General features: G+C 41.7%; 4 protein-coding genes across 5 annotated transcripts; 2 read left to right on the forward strand and 2 right to left on the reverse strand.

The window, feature by feature from the left end:
* Positions 1-678: 678 nt before the first annotated feature.
* Positions 679-3,896, forward strand: mogat3b (monoacylglycerol O-acyltransferase 3b). Its single transcript, XM_057053456.1, has 8 exons — positions 679-1,351; positions 1,686-1,776; positions 1,885-1,992; positions 2,219-2,289; positions 2,423-2,627; positions 2,725-2,899; positions 2,974-3,158; positions 3,237-3,896. Exons 2-8 carry the CDS (start codon positions 1,695-1,697, stop codon positions 3,389-3,391), a joined length of 981 nt encoding a protein of 326 aa, XP_056909436.1. The 5' UTR covers positions 679-1,351; positions 1,686-1,694; the 3' UTR covers positions 3,392-3,896.
* A 1,010-nt stretch (positions 3,897-4,906) lies between these two features.
* Positions 4,907-11,597, reverse strand: srrt (serrate RNA effector molecule homolog (Arabidopsis)). The gene is made up of 20 exons (XM_057053453.1): positions 11,509-11,597; positions 10,705-10,823; positions 10,476-10,604; positions 10,249-10,395; positions 9,936-10,124; positions 8,539-8,708; positions 8,241-8,413; positions 8,056-8,166; positions 7,831-7,984; positions 7,433-7,578; positions 7,291-7,352; positions 7,111-7,189; positions 6,790-6,978; positions 6,522-6,692; positions 6,248-6,401; positions 5,952-6,145; positions 5,684-5,840; positions 5,447-5,539; positions 5,254-5,377; positions 4,907-5,124 (listed from the first exon to the last, which is right to left on the reverse strand). Exons 2-20 carry the CDS (start codon positions 10,821-10,823, stop codon positions 5,049-5,051), a joined length of 2,637 nt encoding a protein of 878 aa, XP_056909433.1. The 5' UTR covers positions 11,509-11,597; the 3' UTR covers positions 4,907-5,048.
* A 2,096-nt stretch (positions 11,598-13,693) lies between these two features.
* On the reverse strand, positions 13,694-18,923 carry rnf167 (ring finger protein 167). 2 transcript variants are annotated; one of them, XM_057054746.1, is made up of 11 exons: positions 18,760-18,923; positions 18,518-18,651; positions 17,512-17,643; positions 17,305-17,382; positions 17,073-17,210; positions 16,911-16,998; positions 16,730-16,820; positions 16,540-16,645; positions 15,853-15,946; positions 15,613-15,693; positions 13,694-15,527 (listed from the first exon to the last, which is right to left on the reverse strand). In XM_057054746.1, exons 3-11 carry the CDS (start codon positions 17,614-17,616, stop codon positions 15,079-15,081), a joined length of 1,230 nt encoding a protein of 409 aa, XP_056910726.1. In that variant the 5' UTR covers positions 17,617-17,643; positions 18,518-18,651; positions 18,760-18,923; the 3' UTR covers positions 13,694-15,078. The 2 variants fall into 2 exon arrangements, with proteins under 2 accessions (XP_056910726.1, XP_056910725.1); XM_057054745.1 differs by having other exon boundaries at positions 18,727-18,923.
* A 4,435-nt stretch (positions 18,924-23,358) lies between these two features.
* LOC130537707 (olfactory receptor 52K1-like) lies at positions 23,359-24,321 on the forward strand. Its single transcript, XM_057054711.1, has one exon. The coding sequence runs from the start codon at positions 23,359-23,361 to the stop codon at positions 24,319-24,321; it is 963 nt and encodes a 320-aa protein (XP_056910691.1).
* Positions 24,322-24,594: the final 273 nt, after the last annotated feature.

Raw genomic sequence — 24,594 nt, forward strand, 5'->3', positions numbered from 1 at the left:
ATAATCGCCTATTCACAAGCGGGGGAGCATTAAAATGACATGGCTGAACCATTTTGTTTTTATTGTTCCGACAGAATTGTTCAATGAGTAACTGGACGGTTTTGGTGGAACAGGAGGTGGGTGTCATATGACCAGCAGGCCAACACATGCCCTGTCTGGCACCCCCCCACCAAAGAAACAGTCGGTGTCAGATTGTGAAGACTGCAGGGAGGGAAACTTGGAGATTAGGGGGGAGCACATGCGGACATGTCAGTTATTATCGCAGAAATCTTTGGACTGACACAGGTACAGCTGCTCTGGGTATATGACAGGTGCATGCAAAGTCCACACTGAGCCTGTTCACAGATTGAGTCATCATCCTTTCCGTTGTGGGGAATGAAGTGAAATACTGCAGGTTGGGCCTTCGTGGTGTTCTTGGAATTAAAAACCCACATTTTCAGCAGCGGGGCGTCGCAGATGTGGGCCGAGCGTTCAAATAAGCAGCCGCGAAGCTTTGTTGGCACCTCTCGCTCACATGATTGTCTTCAGATTAGGTGGTACACACACAAACACACACTCACCCACACACACAGATCTATAATCCATCTACCCAGGTGCTTTCACTCGATTTACCTGATTAGACTTCAGGGTCATGTGGGCATGACATTTAAGTTTTCCTCGCCTTCCCGAGAGCTGGATCTGACAGGACGAGGCACCCGCAGGAGCGTTACTTACTGATTCACCGCCCTTCCCAGGAGAGCCCCATTCATCCCTCATCAGCCAGCAATTAGCAACACACTTGCTGAAGCGGAGGGCCTTTCTCAAAGTTTAAAAAAGATGAACACAGGTGGGAGCAATAACGCCAGCTCTCTTCCATTAAACAGCCTTGTTAGTGAGGGCTGCTGCTCCTTCCTCAATCTGCTTCTCATTTTATGTTTCTGCATCAGCTTTGGGACCCAGAAAACATGTGAGGTAGCGTTAATGTGAAGGAAATTACAGTCAAAGAACTATCCAGAAGTGTCCGGTTGAAGGAGATCAATAGGGGAAAATTGACTTTTGGCAGAGCAGCATCAGATCGGGACTGTAGCAGTCGAGGACATCAACGTCCGTGTCCAAAGAGAGAGTGGACATTTCATTATCTGACTGTGACATCACCGACAACATGACACGGACCCAGAGCACAAAGGATCCCCACTCTACAACTTCTTTTTGTGGTTTATCTGTAAAGCCGTCTGCTTGTGCCAAAGTATCGGGGGGAGTGGATTTGTTATCAGCTGACAGAACCATCCGGTCAAAGTGCACGCCGCAGTCCGTGCTTCTGCTGAGTGAATCTGAGTGAACGATTAAAACTCTGGAATAAACTCTTAACCAGGTAAAACGCTGTGTTTTTATACTTCTTACCAGCTGTGAGCATTGTTTTATGGTGTGTAAATGACTGTAAAACAGGCCGGATCATTTGAAGACGCATCATATCAGGGAAACGCTGAAATCTTGTGTCTGTGTGTGCTGTAAATGCAGAAACCTGAGGCACCACTTGTAAATCTATGGGTTCCCTAAAGGAAGAGTGAGATCACATGCAAGTGTGCTGATTGCCACTGCAGTCTGGCTCGCAACAAAAATACCCCTCACATATCAGCTCCTTTCACAGAAAAAAGATGTTATTTCCAGGCATGAAGTGTTTTGATTGTAGTTAATGTGGCCTCCAGGTTGCAGGAATGACTAAGGAGAAATCTCAGCTGAAGGAGTACGTGGAGGTAGTGAGTGTTCTTCAGTGGGTGCTGAGCTTTCTCTTCATGGGTAAGGTCTTTTCATCTGCCCCCCCAGCTCAGATGGAGTATCTCTAACAATGCAGCTGAGCTTATCCAAGACATCTTTTCTAACCCCAACATGCGCCTCGCCGTGCAGGAGTAGGTTGTATTGTCCTGCTGGTGTACCTCATGTTTACGTCACTGTGGCCACTCTCCACTCTCTACTTCATATGGATGGTGATAGACTGGAGGACTCCTGAACGAGGTACACCAAAGCATCGATGAGAGGAGTTTGTAGAATTTGTGTAAAAAGGCAAAATCGGGGAATAGCAACGCCGTTTACATTCTCATCAAAGGTGGTGGTGCATTATGGGAGTTAACGTACTTATTCATGTTTGTAGTGTGAATGAACGGTTTTGTTGGAATCCTACAGTAATTAAGACTGTGTGCAGATAAATAGAGCTTAACGGTGATTTCTAATATACTCTCAGGGGGCCGGAGGACAAGATTTGTAAGAAACTGGAAAGTGTGGGACCACTTTAGAGATTTCTTCCCAATCAAGGTAAGTAACCCTAAGGAACGCGATTGTTCCACTCATCATTTGAATTGGCAATACTTTGCCCTGCAGATGCGTCTAAAATGTGTAAATGAGCAATATGATTAAATACAGAATATTAAGGGATTTTTCCTACTAGCTGGTGAAGACTGTGGACCTGAATCCAAACAAGAACTACATCTTAGGTTATCACCCACATGGCATCATGAGCACCGGAGCCTTCGCCACCTTTGGCACCGACAGCTGCGGGTTCATGGAGGTGTTTCCTGGTGTCAAGCCCACTTTGGCAGTACTGGCTGGACTTTTCATGATACCAATTTTTAGGGAGTACCTCATGAGTGGAGGTACATCTGTTTCTGCACTTCAGTGTAATAAAGTGCAATTAAGCTTTAAAAAAAAACAACAAATGCACCTAATCTGATATCTTCCTCGTCTGAACAGGCCTCTGCCCGGTCAGTAAATCCAGTCTGGTGCACCTTCTCTCCAAAAGTGGTAAGGGCAATGCAGTGGTGATTGTGATAGGGGGCGCTGCCGAGTCTCTTGCCTCCTCACCCGGGGTCAACACGGTGGTCGTGAGACAGAGGAAAGGATTTGTGCGGATGGCGCTAGAGTTTGGGTGAGAAGTGGGTTTAATACACAGAGGGAATTCTAACCGGGAAACACCCTGACGGGACCTCTGATGTTCCACAGGGCTGATCTGGTGCCCGTTTACTCATTCGGGGAGAACGAGCTCTTCCAGCAGGTCATTTTCCCAGAGGGGAGCCTGGGTCGGAGGCTACAGGACCTGTTCAAAAAGACCATGGGTTTTGCCCCGTGTCTGTTCATTGGCGAGCGCATGGCGCTGGTGCCTTACAAGATTCCCATCACTATCGTTGGTAAGCCTGCAGTTCTTCCGCATCCTCTAAATTTTGGGCAATATCTTGTTTGTCATGCTGAACATTTGCTTCTTTCAGTGGGAAGACCGATCCCGGTGCCGAAACGGGCCACTCCCACGGAAGAAGAAGTGGACCACTACCATGAACTTTACATGGAGGCTTTGTCCAAGTTGTTCCATGAACACAAGCTCAGCTGTGGACTTCCTGAAGACCACAAACTTCAGATCATCTAGATTTCTTTAACTCGACTCATTAACTCTTTACTTCCATGTTGAATTTTTAAACAGGCCTCAACCCTGTGGGTTTCTTGTGAACACTGGATGCTCTGACAGCATCTGCCATTACTGTATATAAGGTGCACGCTCATGGGCTTCGACAGCCATCATTTGGAACTCTTCTGATGGGGAAAGCAGCAGAAACCACAACACCTCTGACCAAACTTGACAAAAACGGGCAACACAAATGAATATGAAAGATACTTGTTTTTTTTGTTGTTTTTTTTTTTAACTAGCTGCCTGATTGAGGTCCATGAGATAAGGGTGTCACTGCCAATTGACGTCATTCCAGAGGAACGAACACTGCTGGGTCATAAAATGTCAGATTTTTTTGCTGTATTTCTTTATGGCTTTGGTTGCTGAGTCAGAAATGACTACAGTCGCCGGAATCATCAATTTTAATGCTGCAGAAAACAGTCAAATTAATGTATCACAGCGTTCTGATCGATCGCCATGCACGCTGTCCTGGTCCAGTTGAGTTTGTTTTTGAAGCACCACCTGACACAAACGCACAAACAAGAGAAAAGAGCTCGGTATTGATCTGAAAAACTGGATTATTGGCTTGAACAAGTCAACAGTGTCACTTCTTAAAGCAGCTACAGGTCAGCAGCTGTTCTGGAATACAAATGCATCTGGTCCAGTTGCCTCTGCTACAGAAACAGAAACAAAAGCTAATCATCTGCTGCTGACAGGAAAACGATCAGGATTGTGGATGGAAGGCTAAAGATCATTATAAGGCCTGGTGTCCCTTTCAGCTTAGACGCCGCTCAGATTCAGAACGCGTTGTTCAGTCGATTGGCGTGAAAGCTTCAAGAAGGCTCCTGACGCAGACTAAGAACCAGAAAAAAATCCCATAAACCCTAGAACAGGCCAGAATCTATGATTAAAAAAAGACTTGTTTCAGTAGAACTGTCAGAAGTTTATAGATTGATTAAAATGACCAGCACGGAATGGCCACAATATTAATTCTGATGTATTCACTGAGCAGACTTGAGCATATTTTCAGACACTTTTGTGTTTGTTGATGCAATTTAGCACCAGTTAAGCATATCGGGGACTGTATCCATATTATTGCATTAATATTTGTACAAATTAAATCTTTCAGTTTGGTGCAAAGCAAAACAAGTGGACAAACACGTGCAATTCAGGGGTTTGTTCAGTAGAGGGCACCCAATGCTCCGTTCAGCCTCCCAACAGAAGCGTCGAGGAAGAAAGTGCAGAGAAATTATGAGGGCAGTAACATCAACAAAAAAATTGTCTTTAGCCACAGTGATTAGTCTTGACTAGTTAGTTATAATTAGTCTTGACTGTTAATGATCGTCCCGTCTTAATGCCACAAAGAATGTATATTTGGGATTAAGTGAAGTACCAGCATTCTCTCTAAAAAAAAGGAATAGTCTTTAAAATAACCCACTCACTCACTCACTTTCTACCGATTGTTCCTCCAACCTTTAAAATAACCATGAAACAAACTGATCACATCACATCTTTATTAAAGAAAAAGTTTGGAACAGAAGAAAAAAACCTAAATGCACAGAAACCTAATTTACTGCAGTAGAGAGCAAGTAAAACACTACAGATCTGGACAAAACGCTAAAGGGACTAAGTGAATGCTCTAGAAGAAGTCCATGTCGTCTGGAGCGTCCAGGTCACGATATTCAATGATGTTGCGTGGGTCACCTCGAGACATTCTGATGCAGTTTTTGGTGCAAGAGAAAAATATGGAATCAGGAAAAATGAATCCACAGCTCAATATCAAACACAAACAGAAAGGTCATGGTAAAAAATAAAGTTATATATCACACATACAGCGCGCTCACCTCATGTTGTGCGGCTTCCCCATGTAGCCACCTTGTCCTCGGAAGTTGTCATAATTCCCTCGGCCACCTCCTCCTCCTCCCCCTCCTCCTCCGCCATACTGGTTAGGAGGGTAAGGAGGCCCGCCTGTTCACAAACACTCATAAATAATGACAGAACAGACTTCGCACTTTCATTATCTACACTAACACTTACCCCCATAGCCCATCAGTGGTGGACGCGGCTGCCCATAGCCCATTGGACCCTGGGGAGCTTGTGGTGGAAATGGCAAGCTGGGTGAAAGCAAAGCTGTAGGATAAAAGAGACAAATTTCCAACTATAAATTCATCTCAGAGTTATTATATTGGTAATCCAAAGCATGAATTCATCAGTGAACAGCCACGACCCTTTTTCTGCCCACTGGGTGTGACAACATTAAAAAGCTGTGTGTACCAGGACTGGGGCCTGGGAGAGGAGGAAGCTTCATCTCTGGCATTGCCGGTCTCTTGGCATCCATCAGGAAGTTATTGAAAAAAGTCACTTCTTTTTTCACTTCTTCTATCTTGTCTCCGTGTTTGTTTAGGATGTGCTTCCGAACAAACTCTGGGCCCTTAAAATAATATGAAACATAGATGTTGATATTGAAATAATAATCAGCGAATGAATGTGCAGTCTGGTCTTCAGTGTCAGACTATAACCATCATAAACATTAATGACGCACCTTAAATTTCTTGCCACTTAGTGGGCAGAGCCATTTGTCCTTTCCCAGCTCCTGAGTGTTGGCAGACACAAACTTCTCCACCTCCTCCTCGGGATCCTTGCGGCCCATTTTCGTTGCCTCGTCCTCAGACAAAATTTCTTTTAAACTGAACAACGGACTCAGCTTCTCCTCCATCCCCTTCTGCCACTGTTGAACTTTTTGACAGATTTTTTTTACAAATTTAAATGTTACCACACTCGATTTTGTCACTAAAACCTAAAAATCAATGTAGTGCTCAACAAACAAGGGTTTCTCACCTTCCCCGTGCGTGATGCGGTTTGGGGGGATGGGTCCACGCACGTGAATCATGCCACAGCGGTTGGGCATTTCATCCTCACTGGGGTATTCACATGTGTTGTAATAATCAATAGAGTGCACGATGCGCAGATACCAAACCAGTCGATCCAACACCTGGAAGAGAGACATGGCAAAGAATCTTGTTCCCTTTTCTTATCTAGACAATTGTAGTTATACATTGGAGAGACTATAGAGATGAAATATAAAGCATATTTCATCAGACAAATATCAGACCTTAGCTAGTTTGTCATCTCGCTCGACAGTGGTCTCTGTGGGGTTCCCCTCCTTGGTGGTTTCATCGGGATCCATCCCACTCCCGGAGCCAAGAAGCTCCTCCTCCTCAGCACTGACCTCCTCTATCAGGTAATCTGTGATGTTCTTCAGGATGGGGTTCTGAGCAGGCAACTTCAACATACGCAAATGAACTCAGTTACACGGAAAACTCTCAGGCCAAATTGCTGAAAGTGACCCAGCGACTGAGTGAGATCAATCAGGGATCTACCTCAGAGCTGTGCCCCTCCTCCTGGAACTTGGTCCACAGGTCTCCCTTCTCATCCAAGGCATGGATGAGTTTAGCGGCCAGTTTAATATCATTGCGCAGCACCTGCTTGTGCTGGGTGATCCCGTTGACGTTGCGCACCCTCCGGGCCAGGTCCCTGTTTACCACAGGTGCCAGTTCACAATCTCGCAGCTGTAAAAGAGTCAAGAAACAGAGAGCTCTCAAACGCAGCAATGGAGTATTTAAATGTCTATCAAAATTAAAAACAAAACAACATAGTTCATCAACATAATGAGACTGACAATCATTCATTGTCATACATACGCGAATATTCTGCAGGTTCCAGCAAACTTCCTTTATGTTTACGGCACGGTCAAAGGTCACCCAGCAACGTCTGTAAAACCTGTGGCCATGCAGAGCGTACCGTCACGTTACTGTGATGTCACCCGCACCGCAAAAATCACGAAGAAAACTGAACGCAACAACAATTTTTCAAATAGCGACCTGCGTTCCGGATGAGGGTCAGACAGGCAAACGCGGAGAAACCCAGGGTACCTCCGGCAGAGCTAAGAAAACCGGCAGACACAGATGCTGTGTTAAAAGACGCGTTGCTCGCTGTGCGTCAGAAACAGCCGCGTTAACTCACTGAAATGATCTCGGCTCTGGAAATGGTGGGAGCGATGCTCCTCATGAACAGAGAGCAGGTCTTGTGGAGCGGCCGAGGTCTGGGAGCGTCATCCTTGGTCTTCTTTTCCTCTTTCTTTTCCACTTCAGTCTTGTCCTTTGGCTCATCTTTTTTTATTTAAAGCGTCAAAGAATAAAGTGTCAGGAGCCATAACAAAATGCACATGTATTTTACACTGAACTGAACCTCACTCTCAAGAGTCTACTTCCTTTTAAACTAGTGTAAAAGGTGAATAAGCCAATAATACAATCGTTTCATGCGTATGTAGCGCCACATCGCAGATGTGCTTCATGAACGGGGGAGGTCGTTACTACATTACTAAGACTCAGTCACAAACCAAATAAATGCCCAAACTTCACCTTCCTCTTCGTCATCATCCTTGTCTTCCAGGTCTTTGTCCTTCTGCGATTTATCGGAGCAGTAGGAATTGGAGTCAGAATCGGAGTCGGAGTCGCTCTCAGAGCCACTGCCCTCATCGTCGCTGTCTCCGCTGCGCTTCCTCTTTCTTCTTGGCTGATAAATCAAAGTTCATTTGCACGATTCCTGTCTTGTCTAAAATGATTTGACATGGACTCTAAACTTACTTTCTTCGGCGCAGACATTTCATCCTTGGTGCCTTCTTTCTGTCCCTCCTCTTTCGTCCCATCTCCTTCCGTCGCGGCTCCTCTCTGTGTGACTGCGGAGTTGTCCTCTTCCTGCGGCGCAGGTCTTTATTAACAACCGAGCACTCACATGAGGCTAATGAGGCCAAACAAAAACCACAGCCCACCTTCTCATTCTTGTCTTTCTCCATTAAGGCTTTACGGTCACCATCCACGCCTTTGGGGAGCTCTCTCTTGGGGGGTTCGCCAGCTCCTAAAGCAGACTTCTCTTCCTCCTCCTCAGCTGTCAGGTCCAAGATTCGAAGATCATGATCGGTCCCTCCTTCCATCTTTATCACAGCTGTGGAAATAAATGACATATTTCATTTTGATCACATCCAGTTCCACAATGAATTATTGTAAACTCTTTCCCTGCAGATTTTTGTGTGCGATTGTTGTGATTTTTATTTCATCATTCCATCTCACCTGCATCTAGAACCTTAATGATGGCTGGGGTCTGATCGATGTCCAGGGAGACGTTATCAAACCAGCCATTCTCCATCAGGAAAGTGAAGACGTTCAGACGGTTGTTCAAGGCGCTCTGAGTTTCTGCTTTAAGCCTGCTGGTTTCATCTGGATGATACTTGGTCCTGAACCTGCGTTCCGAGTTTGTTCCAGAAAGAGGTGGGCAGGGAGTAGGATGAATAGGAAGCAAAACTTGACAATTAGAATCTATACATTACCACATATTATCAGTCTATGTTGTAAGTGACATGTTTCACTGAAAAATATTACAAAAAATATATTTTTTAAAAGTAAGCTCTTGTGAGAGTTTGCAAATACAAAATTTGGGATCAATTATTAAGTCAGGATGAGATAATTAGTCTGCTTAAATGCCCTTCAGTGTGTGCACCTTTGCCTGATTGTTGTACTGTTGTCTCATTATTGCACATTCTGAGAAATGATTTACTCACCAATAAACGAGGAAAAAAACTCAAGCAGAAATTATGAAATGAAGCATTCACATATTGAGAATTTCACACTTAAAAGCTTGATCAGTGAGTAAACTACAGTTACCTTGTGTTCTGCCAGTTTATTAACAAATAAATACAGAGAGGGGGGATCTCTTCTGTGGAAAAGCGCTCCACTTCACCACAGTGGTGTGTCTGTTTACACACAAATTCGGATTTGGGATTTGTTTTGATCCGGATATAAAAAGAAAATAGCTTCAAAAAAATCATAAAAGATGAAAAAAATCTCCACGCGCGGAAAAACGCTCGACCATCTATCTAAGCTCCCTCATACTTTGTTTCTAAGAGCAACTGCATTGTGCGCAGTGCATGCCCTTGCTGTCTACGACCGATTCCAGGTGATGAGTTCCACTTTTTCTCATCTTCAAAAACCACGCTGTCAACATGGTAGTGGGAATGAAGGGGGAAATGGTTAAGGCAAAATACAACAATTTTACACAACACCTGTAAAATTATTGAAAAGATTATATTATTAGAAAATATGCTGTTGCCTCTACATGGAGTATTCTATCGAAATCAATAACATCTAGGTTAATTATAGTAAATGAATGGATTAAATCTAATTGTGAACCAGAACCAATTGTTAAACTGCCTTTTCCTGAATATAATTTACTCTCTTCAATATGAATCATAAGACCTATTGATCCACCAACAGCAGCACCAGGCTCAAACTTTGATTGGTATTAACAAATTGATAACAAATTAATATCTTAGAGTCACGATTAAGAATTTCCCAGTTTGGGATCAATAGAGTAAATCTAATCAAAACAATGAGAACCAAAGGAAATGATCTATACAAACAACTACTAATAATATTAAAAAAACATTAAAATGAACCAGATATGATCGTACCACTCCTCATCTTTATGAGCTAGGAAGAAGTCCTGCATCTGCTGCCGACGGAAGTCAATCTTGTACTCATTGTAGCGTTTGACCGCTTCAGTTTCATCCACAGAATCATCTAGGGACAGCAGGAACTCCTTAAAGCTCTTCATTATGGGAGGTGGTGGGCCTAATTCAATGTCATGGATGTTGCCAAGCCTACCAGAAGGGACACAAAAAATTTAAATAACAGCAAAGTAGCAAAAATTAAAAGTTGGAGAACCGCATTGATTTTTATAGCTTTATGCAAAAATAGTACAAGCTGAGTCAAAAGTTCTCTTACCTTGCTTGAATAGGGATTCCATGATGAGGCTGCATGAGATGCAAGTCAGGATGACCCCAGTGTTGTGGTGGGCCATAACTGGGACCACCTCCTCCACCAAAACCCATGTCATAACCACCACGATAGGGATCTCCACCATGGTCATCCCTGATGAGGACAGTTTTTTTTCACATGGAGCAAGATAGCTGTTCAAAGGAGTTTGAATGAATCAGTGCTTATAATCTTACCACTCTCTTCTCATGCGTTTCTGCTGGGGACTCATATCGTGTCTCGGTGGTGTGAATCTTTCTCTACGACCTCTCTCATAATCCCGGTATTCTCCTCGACTACGCCGCTCCCTGCCTCTGTCCCACTCCCTGTAAAAGTTGAATTCAGAAGGAATTATTAAGGTGAGGCCAGACAAATATTAGACCCCGCTGAGAAACGAAATGCCGAGGAAGAAGGCTATTTTGGCACCTTTCATTCCATTCATCTCTGCGTCTGTCTTCCCGCTCTCGGGAACGGTCGTAGTCGCTCCTCTCCCTTCTGAATTTGTCCCTTCTCCTGCGGTCATACTCATCGTCACTGTCTCCCATCTGTTATCAAGTTAAGACAAAAATGGCTGTTACACTTTAGAATGGGGAAGCCAAATACACCAAAGCAATATAAAATATTTCTCAGGATTTTACCTTGCAAGGAATTTCAAAATTGTGACAAGATAGGAGACCTCCTAATTTGTAAATAAGGCGATATTTCTGGTGATTGTGCACCAAAGATAGTCTGTTTTTAAATATTTGTTAAAGATGCTGTTTCTTGAATAAATCGGAAGGTAGGCGCAGAAAATCCACGAAATTCGATAAATTATTGCCACATAAACTGAATATTCGACAAGTATAAAAATATTGTAATATTGTCAACTAACTAGCATCAGTTGGCTAAACCAACCAACTGTTGGTACAACGCATAAAGTCACAAACTCAGCAGTATAGAATATCTTATATATCACAATCTACAGCTATTTACTTAAATGGGCATTGATAATGATAAATATATAGCTATGATGACTAGAATAACTAGAGTTTTTATTCTGTTGTAAGATGATTGTAACAGGATGGCTAATGTTAGCTATTAGGCTACGCCGGTTAGCTTGAAATGTGTTCTGTCTCTTGTACGCGAGAGGATTTTTCATATACACCAGAGAATAGATACTCCATTTACAGTCTGACTACATTTATTAAAAAAAAAACCATTTGTATTACAATGTAATACATTTAATCATACCTCTGCCTGGATCGACTTCGCGTGTTCCTTACCGACTACCAGAGCTTTGTCTTCTTCGTACCTTTTTACCGACCGGATGTTGTGGCCACATCGTGCAATGCTGCCCCCAAATGGTTGGGAGTGCGATTTATTAATTTATTTGTTTATTTGCAACTCAGGAAATCATTGTCAAGTCTATAAATCAACCGACTTGATTAAAAAAATGCCTTTTTTTGCATGTTGTACATTCCAAAAGTAATGACATTTATGATTTTCTTTGGGTGTGTACTAATTTTAAAAGGATCTTATGCAATAAGAAAAAATCGGTACTGAAATAGAAGATGTCTGATGACACACACCACTGCTGATTTAGTTATGGGATTGACCCTCGGTGGAAAGGAGCGTTACGACTGTCATGTGATCCAGTCATCAGGTGAAAGAACACACAGGAAGTAAACAAAGGGCAAACTCAGGCACCTTGCAATATTAGTTAGAATGGATGGATGGACGGACGGACGGACGGACGGATGGATGGATGGATTTAAAAATAAACAAGACAATCATGGTGGTCATAAATCACCCACTGCAACATGAGCATTGCATTGTTTTACTTAATATTTCTGTACATATTTGCACACATGTGAAAGCAGATTTGTGTGTAAAACATACTGATATTTGCAACAATAGTCAAACAGATTCAGTCACATTCATGACTGCGTCCACTGTCTTTACCAACAGCACACACATCTGAATATAACGCATCATTTTCTCGAGCTTTTCTTCGTCCTTCCTCTGAAGCGGATCTGGTGCCTCATGTAATCCAGCATCGTACGCGGCCACACTTTAGTTGTCTGTGTTTCATCTTCCAGGAGAAACGTAGACAGCATTTGTTTTGGAAATGAATCAGGGATGAGTTTTTCCACAAAATCCTGTAAGTGCATAAGCAATGACTTAATTTCCTTTTCAATTTGCACAGACATCATCAGGCAAACTGATAGTTCTTAAACATTTGCCTCTTTGGTTCCAGTTTGTTAACATAGATGGAACTTGTATGTTTATAGTCAAATACACATTTACTTTACCTCATTTTCAGCTTCTCTTGAGTGGAGCAGCACAAACAAAGTCAACATGAAGGTCAGCAAAAAAATATAATGAGATGTTGGCCACATGGATCCAGGCATCTTTTATTTCAAATTGTATCAATGTGCAGAGAAGGTTCAACTGCTGGAGGCACATCAGAGAATCCAGAACCAGAATAAGCCTTCAGGGGTTTCATACTTTTATACTTTATGGTGTCACGTCACACCCCGAGCGCCAGCCACCATATTTACATTATGACTGTAGTTGCAGGTCTAACAGGCTCAGATCTGAATTGTCTTTTCTTCTGAGCAGCAGGAGATTTGATTAAGGGAACATTAAATAGAGAAATTCTAAAGACGCCGAGCTTGTTAAAGGGGACTATTCAGAAAGGATTATCGTCTATAACTGGAAATGTTAATGAATCACCATTACAAAGAAGCCGGTCTGGAAAAAAAACACAGTAATATCAGTTTATTCTTTAGCCATTGATACAACACCTCACTTAATAAATAAGATGGACTAAAAGCTACGAGCATAACTAACAGTTGACACAAATTAGTGCAGCATCTCACAGTCAGGTGAATATTTGTCACAACTGTGTGTTAAAAACTGTGTGTAAACCTCAGGGTTGATATAACATTCACTATCTCAGCATTTCTCTAATTTGTAGATCAGACACCTTATTTCTGCAGGGAGTCTCCTCTCTGAGCTAATTAGCTACCCAGAGTTGGTCGGCATGATTAACAATTAATGCATTTTCTTAATGAAGCTTAGTCTTTCATTATTAGCAGGAGACTAATGGCCAGATCTTGAAGGGATATAACAACAACAGAAGATGGATGGATGGATGGATGAGGGATGGATGGATGGATGAGGGATGGATGGATGGAGCACCGATTAAAACCGATTTCTACAGATGATTTTACGATATAAATATTTTCAAACCTGTCAGTTTGTTACAGTATATTTTGTCTTAAGAATCAAATCTGCAACAACAGTTGCATTTTGAAATCACGCATCAGCCAAATCTGGAGATAAAAGAGATTGATTTAAAAGTCTCCCCTTTTTACCTGATTTAAAAAATTTTGTGGGATGATTCTAATAAACCAAAGAGACGTTTAAAAAATCTGGAGCATTTGTTTTTATTGAGAGCACAGTAGGATCAATGTTGCGTAATCTGAACAGAATCATTCATAAAGAACAACCAATCCTTCTGAATCTAGAATACATCCAGATGTAGGAGACTGTGAAGAAGTGAAGAATGTTCTTTGTTCCCAGCTCATTGCTGGACATTTCAAGGCAGAGCTGATCAAACTGGGTCAAATCAATTCTGCATGAAACCACCAGCATCCTTATGCAAAAAAGAAATAAGAATACAGTAAAAACACGGTCCTTCCTATTTAAAAACAACAAAGTCTTCTTCAGAGGGAAAGATGATCAAAACTTTCTGACCAGCAGTATTAATCCCAATGTGACATGATGACAAGTCCTTTCCCTTAACATTCCACACATTTAACAGACATATAGATCAACATAAGGCAATGCTTTCCTTCCATGGTCCAATTGAACCACCCAACATGTGCAAAAAGAAAAATCCTCTTAATCATCGAGTTATAACCCCAACTGACCCATAACCTGCGGCAATAAACCCAAGTCTGTTTAACTCTATAAATCTAAAATATTTCACCATCTGTTCTTAAAATAGGAGTGAAAACAATGATAAAAGCAGCAAAATTAGAGAAAATGCTTTACATAAGATTAAAATACAGTGAACAAAGTCATCTTAAAGTTAAAGGAATAACATGAAATCTGATTAGACTTTTCTCTTCCACCCACTGGGAAATGATACAAGGCTGGGAACCAAAGCCCGAACGAGTCCGATTCATCAGTTATTCTTTTTTAAACCTCAGACTGCTCTAATGTGCATTTCAAGAGTGACCACTGAATCCATCTTCTTTAACGTCCCACTCGTCGTTACAGAAACTACATGTGAATTATTTCTAAAGAACATTAATTCAGAAAATTACAAACAGGAGTGCAGGACGTGTGTGTGTGTGTGTGTGTGTGTGTGAGTTCTTGTACTTGCTACATATTGGGTACCAAAAGCCACATTCTACTAGCAATGTGAGGACATTTTTGAGAAGTGGCGACATTTGACAGGTCCTTATAACCTCAAAGGACTGGTTGAGGGTTAAGACGTGGTTTTAAGGTAGAGGATAAAATTGGGTGTCGGTCCCGGTCAGGGTCAGCAATGAGGAATGGAGGCTTCATTGTGATGAGCTAGAGAATGCATCTATGAAAGTCCCCGCAAAGATAGAAGTACAAGGTGTGTGTGTGTGTTTGTAGAGAGAGAGAAGCGGATCAAGGTTCAGTGTTGGATTCCAGTTAAAAGGATCAAAACAACTGTTGCAAGATTTTAGTAACCTTTTCTGTAACACGTCTAGTTAACACCAAATCAGAAAGTCTTCTAACAGTAGGGTGCGATGGCAGTATGTCTGGGTTCAGGTGAAACTAAACTATGTTGTCACGATCGTCAGATCTCGCTCTACCCCTGCGGATGAGCTGTGCAGTGTCGTCATCAGAGTGGCGTCTCTCATCTGGGTCGTCGCTCTCTGAGTCCGTGTCCTCCTGTGGGGAGTGGTAGTCTTCGTAGTCTCCATAGCCCAGGGTGGGTGAGTCGCAGTGGACTGGGGAGACCAGACACTGGGCGGTAGTAGTGGTGATGGAGGAGTAGGGCCCAGGGGTCCCCGATGGGGAGTCGGGACTGGAGGGCCGGAGGAGGGGCGTGCGCTCCGACTGTGCTTCCCCCTCGGCCCCCTCGTCCTCACCACGTGCTCCGCTCTCCTCCTCAGATTCAGAGTCAGAGTGCTCTGGGTTTTTCTGAGTGACGCGCTGTTTACACACAGGACACGTCTTTTTGGTCTTCGTGAGCCACGGGTCGACGCATTTGCAGTGGTACGCTGGAATAAAACATTTAAAAGTCATCACGGCCCACTTTTGGCATCCTCAAAGCACCGCTACCAGTGTCTACTATAATATATTTACCATGTGAACAAGGTAAAACTCGGAGCTTGTCCCCTTCTTCATAGTCATCTAGACAGATTGCACACACGTCATAGTCGTCCCCTGGGAGGGAGAACAGAAAAAGCCTTCAGTCATTTCAAATTAAAACAAAATTGATGTTGTCAATGCTGCTATTAATTGACAAGCACTTTTGCATCACTTCCTGTTATAATTATATCCTCTGCTTCTTTATGAAAATAAACCATTGTGATTTTCTTTTACCTTTACGGAACTTGTGGATTGGAATTCGCTTCAGTTGTTCTTTTGACAGGCGATTTTTCCTTATCCTCTTCCTGTACTGTACACATCGTATTGTCTAAAGGACCAAGCAGACCATTTTTATGCTCGCTACGTCGTACCCAAGGAAACTTTTTTTAGCAGGGCAACAAGTACTGTGTAACAACAGAGAATTTATCCGCTTTTGGCTTTCCTGACTTATAATTAGGTCCTGAATTTCCAGGACAAAGAGGCACATTGAAGGCTCGATGCCTGATTTCCAAATAGTGTATAAAGCTGAGTGAAACAATATATAGAGTGTTTAGCATTTCCATTTCAACTGTAACCCCATTAGGTGCGTTGACAGGGATGCAACAAAACCAAATTCCTGCATTAGTTCAATTACATTAAATGCATGTGGACGTCAAACCAGCCTATGGGATCTGAGCGTGCACCAAGTCTCTGCTGTGGCTGCGACCTCGCTGGCTAACTCAATCATGGGTTGTTGTGGTTCGACAGCAAAGGTCAGCCAGTGTCGCCCAAAACCAACAAAGTAAAATCGCCACCTAATCCGATTGTTGCAAACTGCTTTGTAGACGGAAGGATGTACGTGGAAATGCACTTCTTGCTGGTGATTGAACAATGACATGTAGGCTAGCAACTCCAGGTGAGACTATGTAAATTTCCACTTACCATGACGACACACATCACAAGAATGATCATTCCAACCACTCCCGTGAATGGAATAAGGTAGTACGAGAGGGGAAAAGAAAATTCCGGTTTAAGGATCACATAAGCTCTGCGGGCCAAGAAAGGAGAGAATACCATCACTTTATATCATAAGCCTAAAACCATCATATTGAACAAACAGTTGTCTACTTACCCTTGTTCAGGTATTATTGCATTTTTAATACTCTGAGCAGCAAAGTAACTGGTGAATACAGATGGGATCAAAATTTCCTTTGCAATAGTTTCTGAAGAGTAAAGAAAAACACAACATGACTGAAACTGATGTGTTTAATGTGTAAATCTTGATAATGTGTACACGAGTGAAGGAAATGTACCATTGCTGTAGTCCATGTGGAGCAGAATGTCTGAATACATGTTGTGAATGATTGCAGCGCTGTATCCCGCTTGCTGTGCATGCAAAACCTAAAAAAACAATTTGACCACTGACGTTCTGCAGCGCTTTTATAACGGAGCAGCAAGAAGCCAGAATCACTCACCTTTAAATCAAAATTGCAATCATAGCGTCTGATCAGAGCAATGGATTTGGTGATGTTGAGGTCAAACATCGGCGACAGTGGAGGAGGAGGGTCTATTGGGGTGCAGCCATTCAGTGGACGGGAGACCACCAACACTCCCTTTCACATAAAAAGAAACATTATAAATTGGTTCTTTATGTTGAGGGTATAATGCTCCTAATACATAGAGTGAATAAATAAATTAAGCTCTTACCATTAGTCCATCCTTTGGAAGTTCAGCACCAAACAAGGCAGGCAGGTCCTCAAATAACATGGAGGTCATATTGGTGTACTGCATCCAGAACAAAGTAGATAAAAGAAATATGATTTTCCCCCACAGGATTTGCATCGTAATATTTATAAGAACATTCCAAAAAAAAATTTAAATGCTTTTTGAATCTGAAAATTAGAAATTACTTACAGCAAAGATGTATGCGTGTGTAGGTGAAGGACATATTACAATGCAAAGAAGCACTGAAAGGATGCAGCACTGAGCACCCACCCAGGAATCTCCATGGAAAATCATCCTGGAGTTGATTAAAGTCACATTAACCTGTGCAAAAGGAAAAGGGTTTTTTTTGCTATAACGGGCAGTGAGCCCTCACCTTGTGACTTGAAGGTGATCTTGCATTCTGATCACAGATCAGTAATTAGCATAAGAATACGAAGAGACTACCCAGCAAAGCCCCACAAATATGCATCTAGATATGCAAACTATGGAATTCATACCCATTTGCCACCATGCATTTAAATGTATGTTATCATCAGAATAAAAGAAAAAAGTACTCTGTAAACCACTTGCATGTCTTTACCAGAAAAAAGGTTTTTTACATATTTTAGAAACTCTATCAATTAACTTCTGAATAATTCGAGCTCTACAATTACATTCACTAATTCTGCAGAATTCAGCAGGTTAAAATGGTTTCATGGGTAATTAGCGTGATTTTACAACTTTAAAGTATCTGTAATTAATGGCTACTAACGTGGAATTTCTACTGTTAATCCTGGAATATTCTGGATTCTTGCTGTGGATTTAGTGAACAATTCTTTGTCTACAGGATAAACCTATTTTTATGGACATAATCAGGTTTATGGAGCCACTAACTATATTACTCAAGTGTCATAAAGTGGTGTGCTCAGGAATTAAACACCAAACAAAAAGTTGGTAGAACACAAGTAAATAATACATAACACATAGATTTTTGCCACATTTAAACAAAATATAACACAGCATATTTTGTCATTTGTTATAGATCTGTATTGTTGTGGTGTTCCTGTCCCAAATCTCGTTTTATAATAACAGTGAAACCAATAATTTAATATTCTATATTTTAAGTGCCTTAGATTAAAGTCACGCTCTATTTTTCTTTCTAAATTATCGAATATATCTATGAATGTGTCCATTTCCCCGTCAGTGCACGACTTACCTTAGAATCCTCTGAAAATTGGCGCACAGAACAATGTTTTCTCCAGACGTTTCACTCGAATCTCTTAAGTAACCTTAACACACGACTTTGTTGTAATCACATTTCTCCAGGTTGCTAAAAACAGTTTTATCCCCCTGAAAACAACAAAGACGATGGTAATAACCGTTAGCTTACACTGGATGGCTAACGACTACGGGTATAAGCCTTACACAGGCAGCTCGACCGTCTCCACGAAATATTACCAGTGTTTTGTAGTCCAGGTTTGTGACTAAATACGTTTACGATTGTATAAAAACACAATATTTGCCGAATAATACGCCGAAGCACTTTTCTTGTATTTAAAGTGCTGTTGACTATTACACTTGTTTGTTATTGCTCCTTGATCTCTACTTGTAATCGGGGACAACTCACCAGCGTCTGGGCCCACAGCGCCACCAACGGCAGGGATGACACATGGCAGCATGCAGCTTCTGGCTTGGGCGAATTAGAAGTCCTTGAAAACTAACGTGGTAACGGATGTTAATGGATGCACATGCCGTATAGACGGCGCCATTGTTTCATTCAGCATGAAAAGCGATTTAATGCATTAGAGGACGCCTACAGTAGCAGCCACTTTCATTGTCCCTGCTGCCAATTTGCAATTTCCCCCACTTTGGGACAAATGATGCTGCATTATTGGACGAGTCAGACACAGTTCCATTACATTTAAAAATTACCGTTGCAGCCAGTCATGTTTCTGTGCAGTGTGGACACATGATTGTATGGTCTTTTGTTACAGTCGTTGCAATGAAAGAAAGAAATGGATACATATTTGCATGTGCAATTCAGACTTGGCCTTTGTCCTTTCTTGAGATTCCATATGCAATTTAGTGTCTGGGAAGTCATTTTAAAGCATTTTATCTGTGTCCTTTGTGTGTCAATATTCAAGAATATGAAATTTGATTAAAATAATCTTAAAGGGTTTTAAGATCAACACATTTTGATCATTAAAAAGATTCAAACGCTGAAGTACATAACAAAAAGAGACTGTGTTATTTTATTTTTAATTTGGATACACAGATGTCCAACAGAGGGCAAAGTAAGTTGATTTCAGAATTTTAAAAGCCCAAATTTACATCTTCACACACGGATACCTGAATCATAAACAAATGGCAAATCAGAGCTAAAGACACAAATGTCCTTTTGACTAGAGTTCATTTTTATTGAGCTGTAATGCAGCTAGATGGAATGTTCACTTGCTTATGGTAAAGTTCCTTTACAGTCTCTCTGCCCAGTGACATGTTGAGGCTTTACAAACACCATGCATGAAGACGTAGCTCAACTGCTGTCTGTAGTTCAGGACGTTAGTTACACATAGGAGGGACATAAAAAACAAGCAAGTTAAATGCCTCTTTTTTTTCATTTTACCACTTCCTATCTCTGAAACCTTTATGATATTTAAGTTACTATAAGTCCACTGTGTCACATCTGACTGAAAAGCCAAATATGTAAGTCTTCTGCCTTGGATGAAAGAGATTTACGCTCCAGTCTGCTGGGGTTTAACTCTCATAGAAAATGAGACACGCAGCACCTGGAACACACGAGAACATGACCACTATTGCATGTTATACACACAATCAGTTCACATGTCACAACATCCGGACTTACTGGAATCCTTTTCCACAGCCCAGAGGTCCAAAGAACATTTCAGTGGGGAGGCAAACCTTTCTACACACTCCGCTCAGGCTGGGACAAGTCCAAGGAAACGAAGCTGCCTCGTTCTCCACAGCTGTAGGGATGGGGGGATTTTACCTCCGTTAAATTTAGTTGTAAGATTTCTGAATATATCAAGAATCTCGTGGGGGAAAAAAGGCCATTGTAGGAAATTAAAAACAATAGTAAGGCTTACCATTAAGCACTAAGACAACCAAGAGGGCCAAAACGACAGCTCGGTAAGAGGCCATGTTGAGTCCGAAACTCTTGCTCCAACTAGAAGATGTGAGGTTGGGCAGTTTGGGGTTGAGAATGGAGATGTCCCTCTAACTGGTCGCTAGGTTTTATATTATTCAATTAGAGGGCTCTTTTACAAACTCGGGGACCTTAATCACGTTACATCATTACTGCTGAGCTAAACTCGTGGCCACGTCGTCATGAGACAAGACATATGTTATCAAGAAAGTCTTGTTTTCCAGCTGATTTAAACCTCATGCACTTACTTATACCTCGACGAGAGCGTGGACACGAGAACAAAGGCTGGCTTCTTTTTTCCACCCAGCTGTTATTCATCATATAAGGCGTTTAATCAGAAATTTTTATTCTCTCTGGAGCATCATCAAAATGCCGCATACATATTGTCTCATAAGTTTCCTATTTTGCTTAGATGGTGGTCAGAGAGGTCTACGCGTACATGCACACGCACAGGTGACCCAGTCTTGTGTTTTGAAGACTTGTCCTGTACATCTCAGGTAACAGAGCCAACATGTCCTCCATAGCTCAGTTGTCCATCTTGTTTGACCACATCATTGAGCTTTATTAGAAGGATCTGTATCTGTAAAAGTCTTCTCTTCTTGCATCAATATCAGTGCGAGAAGTCCAGTATGTTATAGTGCGGGGTACCCAAGTCCAGTCCCTGGGTTTTCAGCTGGGTTTTTTGTCCAACCGGGAAGAAAATCTTTCCTCCAAGGAAAACTGAATTCCAGGGGACAGTGTTATCTGCCTGGAAGGACAGAATTCCCAGTTGGGTCTCAACCCAGTGGCAATTTATGTTTCCTACCTAAATAAAGACTTGGTTAATATGAAATGTGCTGCACCACATTAAACTCATCAAGACTCAGGCCTTTGTGCATGAAGAAGTCACATGTTCTAGTCAGTCTGATTATATCTGGACTACGTGCATTAGCAGGCGAGCAGCATTAAAAACACAGCTTTTGCTTTGACAGTCAGCCTGCAGCACTAAATTACTAAAGTCTAAACTCCTCCTTTTTAATGTTACAAAACAAATTTGACTAATCTAATAGAACTACATTTGATTTAAATCTGACTTTACCTCTTGCTCTCACAGTAAAAAAAACCCCCCCAAAAAAAACATTGGAAATCCCAAAATTAAAAACATCTATCATTAAATGATACTTTTTAAACAACTGTTCAGATTTTTTTTAAATAATGCTTGTGTAAGACAGATGAACTATTTCTGCATTCTGAAACATTTAAAACACTCGCATCCGCTGCACTCTTCTTGATGCATCAACCCTTTGTTTTTTAAATTCCAGTTGTGATGTTTATCTGCACATTTCCACTGTTGATGAAGCTGATGTTGTCCCGGTGAGACGCTGACGTCTTACTTGCTCGCCGGTGGTGTGTGATGACCTGTCAACCAGACACAGTTTCATCAGAGTTGCATCAGGGCCGTCTGAAGGGAAGTCATTACCGCTTATTTACTGGTTTATTCTCCAGGTGCTGTCCAAAGAGGTCTCGTTGGTGGGATCTAATTGCTTTCTAGAGGATGTGAATCTATGGTGGACTAATGACCCAACAATAACAAACAAGTGTGTTTGTCCAGTGGTGGTTGCATCATTAAAGCTGAAACTTAGATTCAAATATGCCACCTTTTTACATTCTTATTTAACTACTCATGGAAATTGTTCATATTAAAGGCCTTAGCAAAATGACTAAATGATTGAAAATGTAATCAAACAAACCTATATTCTCCTCAAAGATGCACCAGTTCTTTTTCTTTTCTTGCCATAGAGAATCAGATTCCTGAGCAAAAAGCAAACAGGAATAACAAATACACATGACCTTGATCATTTTTGATTCATCATACTCTATAAAAACCTGATTTATAGAAGAAAAATGTTTTCCATCATTGATTTCAGTTTGAAAAATGTCAGCCACAATACCTGCTATTTATTAAAAGAATGAAATGAAATTGTGTTTTGGATGCATAAAAAGGTTTTTATTTAAATAACAACATCGCTTTCCCCCATTGTGGGAAGTATCTTTAATTAAATATGCAAATCAGGGCTCTAAGTACAAACACAGAGAATCCCTAAATAGTATAAATACCACAAACCTCTGCAGTAATTTCAGCAGCACATCGTTCTCTGCAATGGTGTCAGTATAGTTTCTAAAAACAAAACAAGGCATCCCTTTTACAAGCCAAAGCATCGCAACAGATCAGTTAAATTTCATATGAAAATGAAATTAAGACCAATTAAGACCAATTTCTGGATGGGGTTGAGGTGGGGACTTTATTTATTCCTTCTGCTGCAGGAGGTTTCAGCAATAGTTAGAAAAATGTTTGTTTCAATGGCCAAAAACACCAACAAACGGTCACAATCATGAAAGTCATCACTGCAAAGTATTTGGAGCGTAAAACCCCCCCAAACAAACATGCATGCAAATTCTAATATTTACATCGAGGTAATTGATAGAAAGTTTTTATTCATTTGTCCTCCAACGTGTCCAACCTGCAATAAAAAAAACAAAAACAGCGCCAGGATGTTTGTTTTGTCAGGAAAAAAGAAGACACTTTGGTTACCATGGTTACTGTGCCCCTGGTGTACTGTTAGAATGGTAAAAAGGTCGCTGCCGGCCTCTGCTGCCTGGAGAGGAGGACGCTCACCCAGGTAAAGGTGGACTGTGTCCTGTGTCACGTCACTGCATGGTTCCAATGTAACTGTCGCTTAATTTCAGCCTCAAACACTTCAGTGAAATCAAGTTTGGGAAATATTTGTTTTGTGTACCATTAAATGTGTGAAATTTCCGACCCGGAGCGTTGCTTGACATCAGTTTAAGCCTGTGTGCGTTTAAAATGGCGTTACAATGCCCTCATCTCTCTCTTTCCAGAAGTGAACTGGGACATGGACAACACCACGGTGCTGACGTTCACAATGACGGCCTACGCCGTCATGAAAAACTACAAGAGCGGCATCTTTACCGTGTTCCTCCTCCTTTACCTCCTCATCCTCACGCTGAACTTGGTGATACTCATGCTGATTCACCAAACCAAAGAGCTGCACCAGCCTATGAACGTGTTCACCTTCCTGCTGTGTCTCAACCAAGTGTACGGCAGCACCGCGCTGCTGCCCGCAGTCATGGCCCTGCTCCTGTCCACCACGTATGAGATGCCCGTCAAGTGTTGTCTGACTCAGGTCTATTTCCTCCACACCTATGCGAGTCTAGAGTTCTGTGTTTTAGCGCTGATGGCCTATGACCGCTACCTGGCCATCTGTCGCCCGCTGCACTACCACACCATCATGTCTCACTCAACAATGCGCAAGCTCGTCACTCTGTCGGTGGTCTACCCGAACGTCGCCTTCCTGTGTTATTACTCGCTGACCTTGCAGCTGACCTTCTGCAGGAGATTCATCGCAAAATTATACTGTGTGAACATGGAGGTGGTGAAAAACTCCTGTTCCATTCCAGCTCACATAAACATCGTAGGCCTTTTGCTTATCCTGGTTTTGATTCTGCCTCAACTCCTGATGATCATTTTCTCCTATGTGCAGATTTCCCAAGTGTGCAGGAAACTAACCCGGGAGTCTCAGCGCCGCGCTCTCAAAACCTGCGTACCGCATTTGTTGTCTTTGCTGAACTACACCATTGGCAGCATCTTTGAAATCAGCCAAACCAGGTTCAGCATGACTCACATGGTGGTTGAAGCACGCATCTTTATGTCCTTATACTTTGTCATCCTTCCTTCAATTAGCAACCCTGTGCTGTACGGACTCGGTACTCAATTAATAAGAGTTAATTTACTGAAACTTTTAATGAGACACAAGATCCCCTTAACAAAGTTATCAAAAACAGTCCGTCAGTCTTAAAAACCCTTATTTTACAATATTCTCTAAACTATTTTGCAGCAATCCTTCTGTCTGACATGGATGCTCTCACGTGGTTATCAATAGCTATTTTCCTGTTGGTAAATCTATTTTCAAGGGTGTTTCTGACTCACTAAATCTTGTCATTTGGGATATTGAATATCATATCAGAAGTGGATTTCATACAGTGTCTTTACATCTTTATAAAGAAATACGTTGAATGTATAAAAATCCAGTTCCATTCATGCACACTGAGGAGAAAAAGTGTGTACATTT

This window comes from Takifugu flavidus, chromosome 14 (assembly GCF_003711565.1).
Source record: "Takifugu flavidus isolate HTHZ2018 chromosome 14, ASM371156v2, whole genome shotgun sequence".
In the NCBI taxonomy this organism is placed as follows: Eukaryota; Metazoa; Chordata; class Actinopteri; order Tetraodontiformes; family Tetraodontidae; genus Takifugu; species Takifugu flavidus.

Coding starts and splice junctions, on each gene's coding strand:
- mogat3b (XM_057053456.1), top strand. CDS start 1,695: ATGACTAAGGAGAAATCTCAGCTGAAGGAGTACGTGGAGGTAGTGAGT. Junction 1,993..2,218: donor CTGGAGGACTCCTGAACGAG/GTACACCAAAGC, acceptor ATATACTCTCAG/GGGGCCGGAGGACAAGATTT. Junction 2,290..2,422: donor GAGATTTCTTCCCAATCAAG/GTAAGTAACCCT, acceptor TTTTCCTACTAG/CTGGTGAAGACTGTGGACCT.
- srrt (XM_057053453.1), bottom strand. CDS start 10,823: ATGGGAGACAGTGACGATGAGTATGACCGCAGGAGAAGGGACAAATTC. Junction 10,125..10,248: donor GGAATCCCTATTCAAGCAAG/GTAAGAGAACTT, acceptor CCCTTCTGGTAG/GCTTGGCAACATCCATGACA. Junction 5,841..5,951: donor TAAGTGGCAAGAAATTTAAG/GTGCGTCATTAA, acceptor TATTATTTTAAG/GGCCCAGAGTTTGTTCGGAA.
- rnf167 (XM_057054746.1), bottom strand. CDS start 17,616: ATGATTTTCCATGGAGATTCCTGGGTGGGTGCTCAGTGCTGCATCCTT. Junction 16,999..17,072: donor ATTGCAATTTTGATTTAAAG/GTGAGTGATTCT, acceptor TTGTTTTTTTAG/GTTTTGCATGCACAGCAAGC. Junction 16,646..16,729: donor GCAATAATACCTGAACAAGG/GTAAGTAGACAA, acceptor CTTGGCCCGCAG/AGCTTATGTGATCCTTAAAC.
- LOC130537707 (XM_057054711.1), top strand. CDS start 23,359: ATGGACAACACCACGGTGCTGACGTTCACAATGACGGCCTACGCCGTC.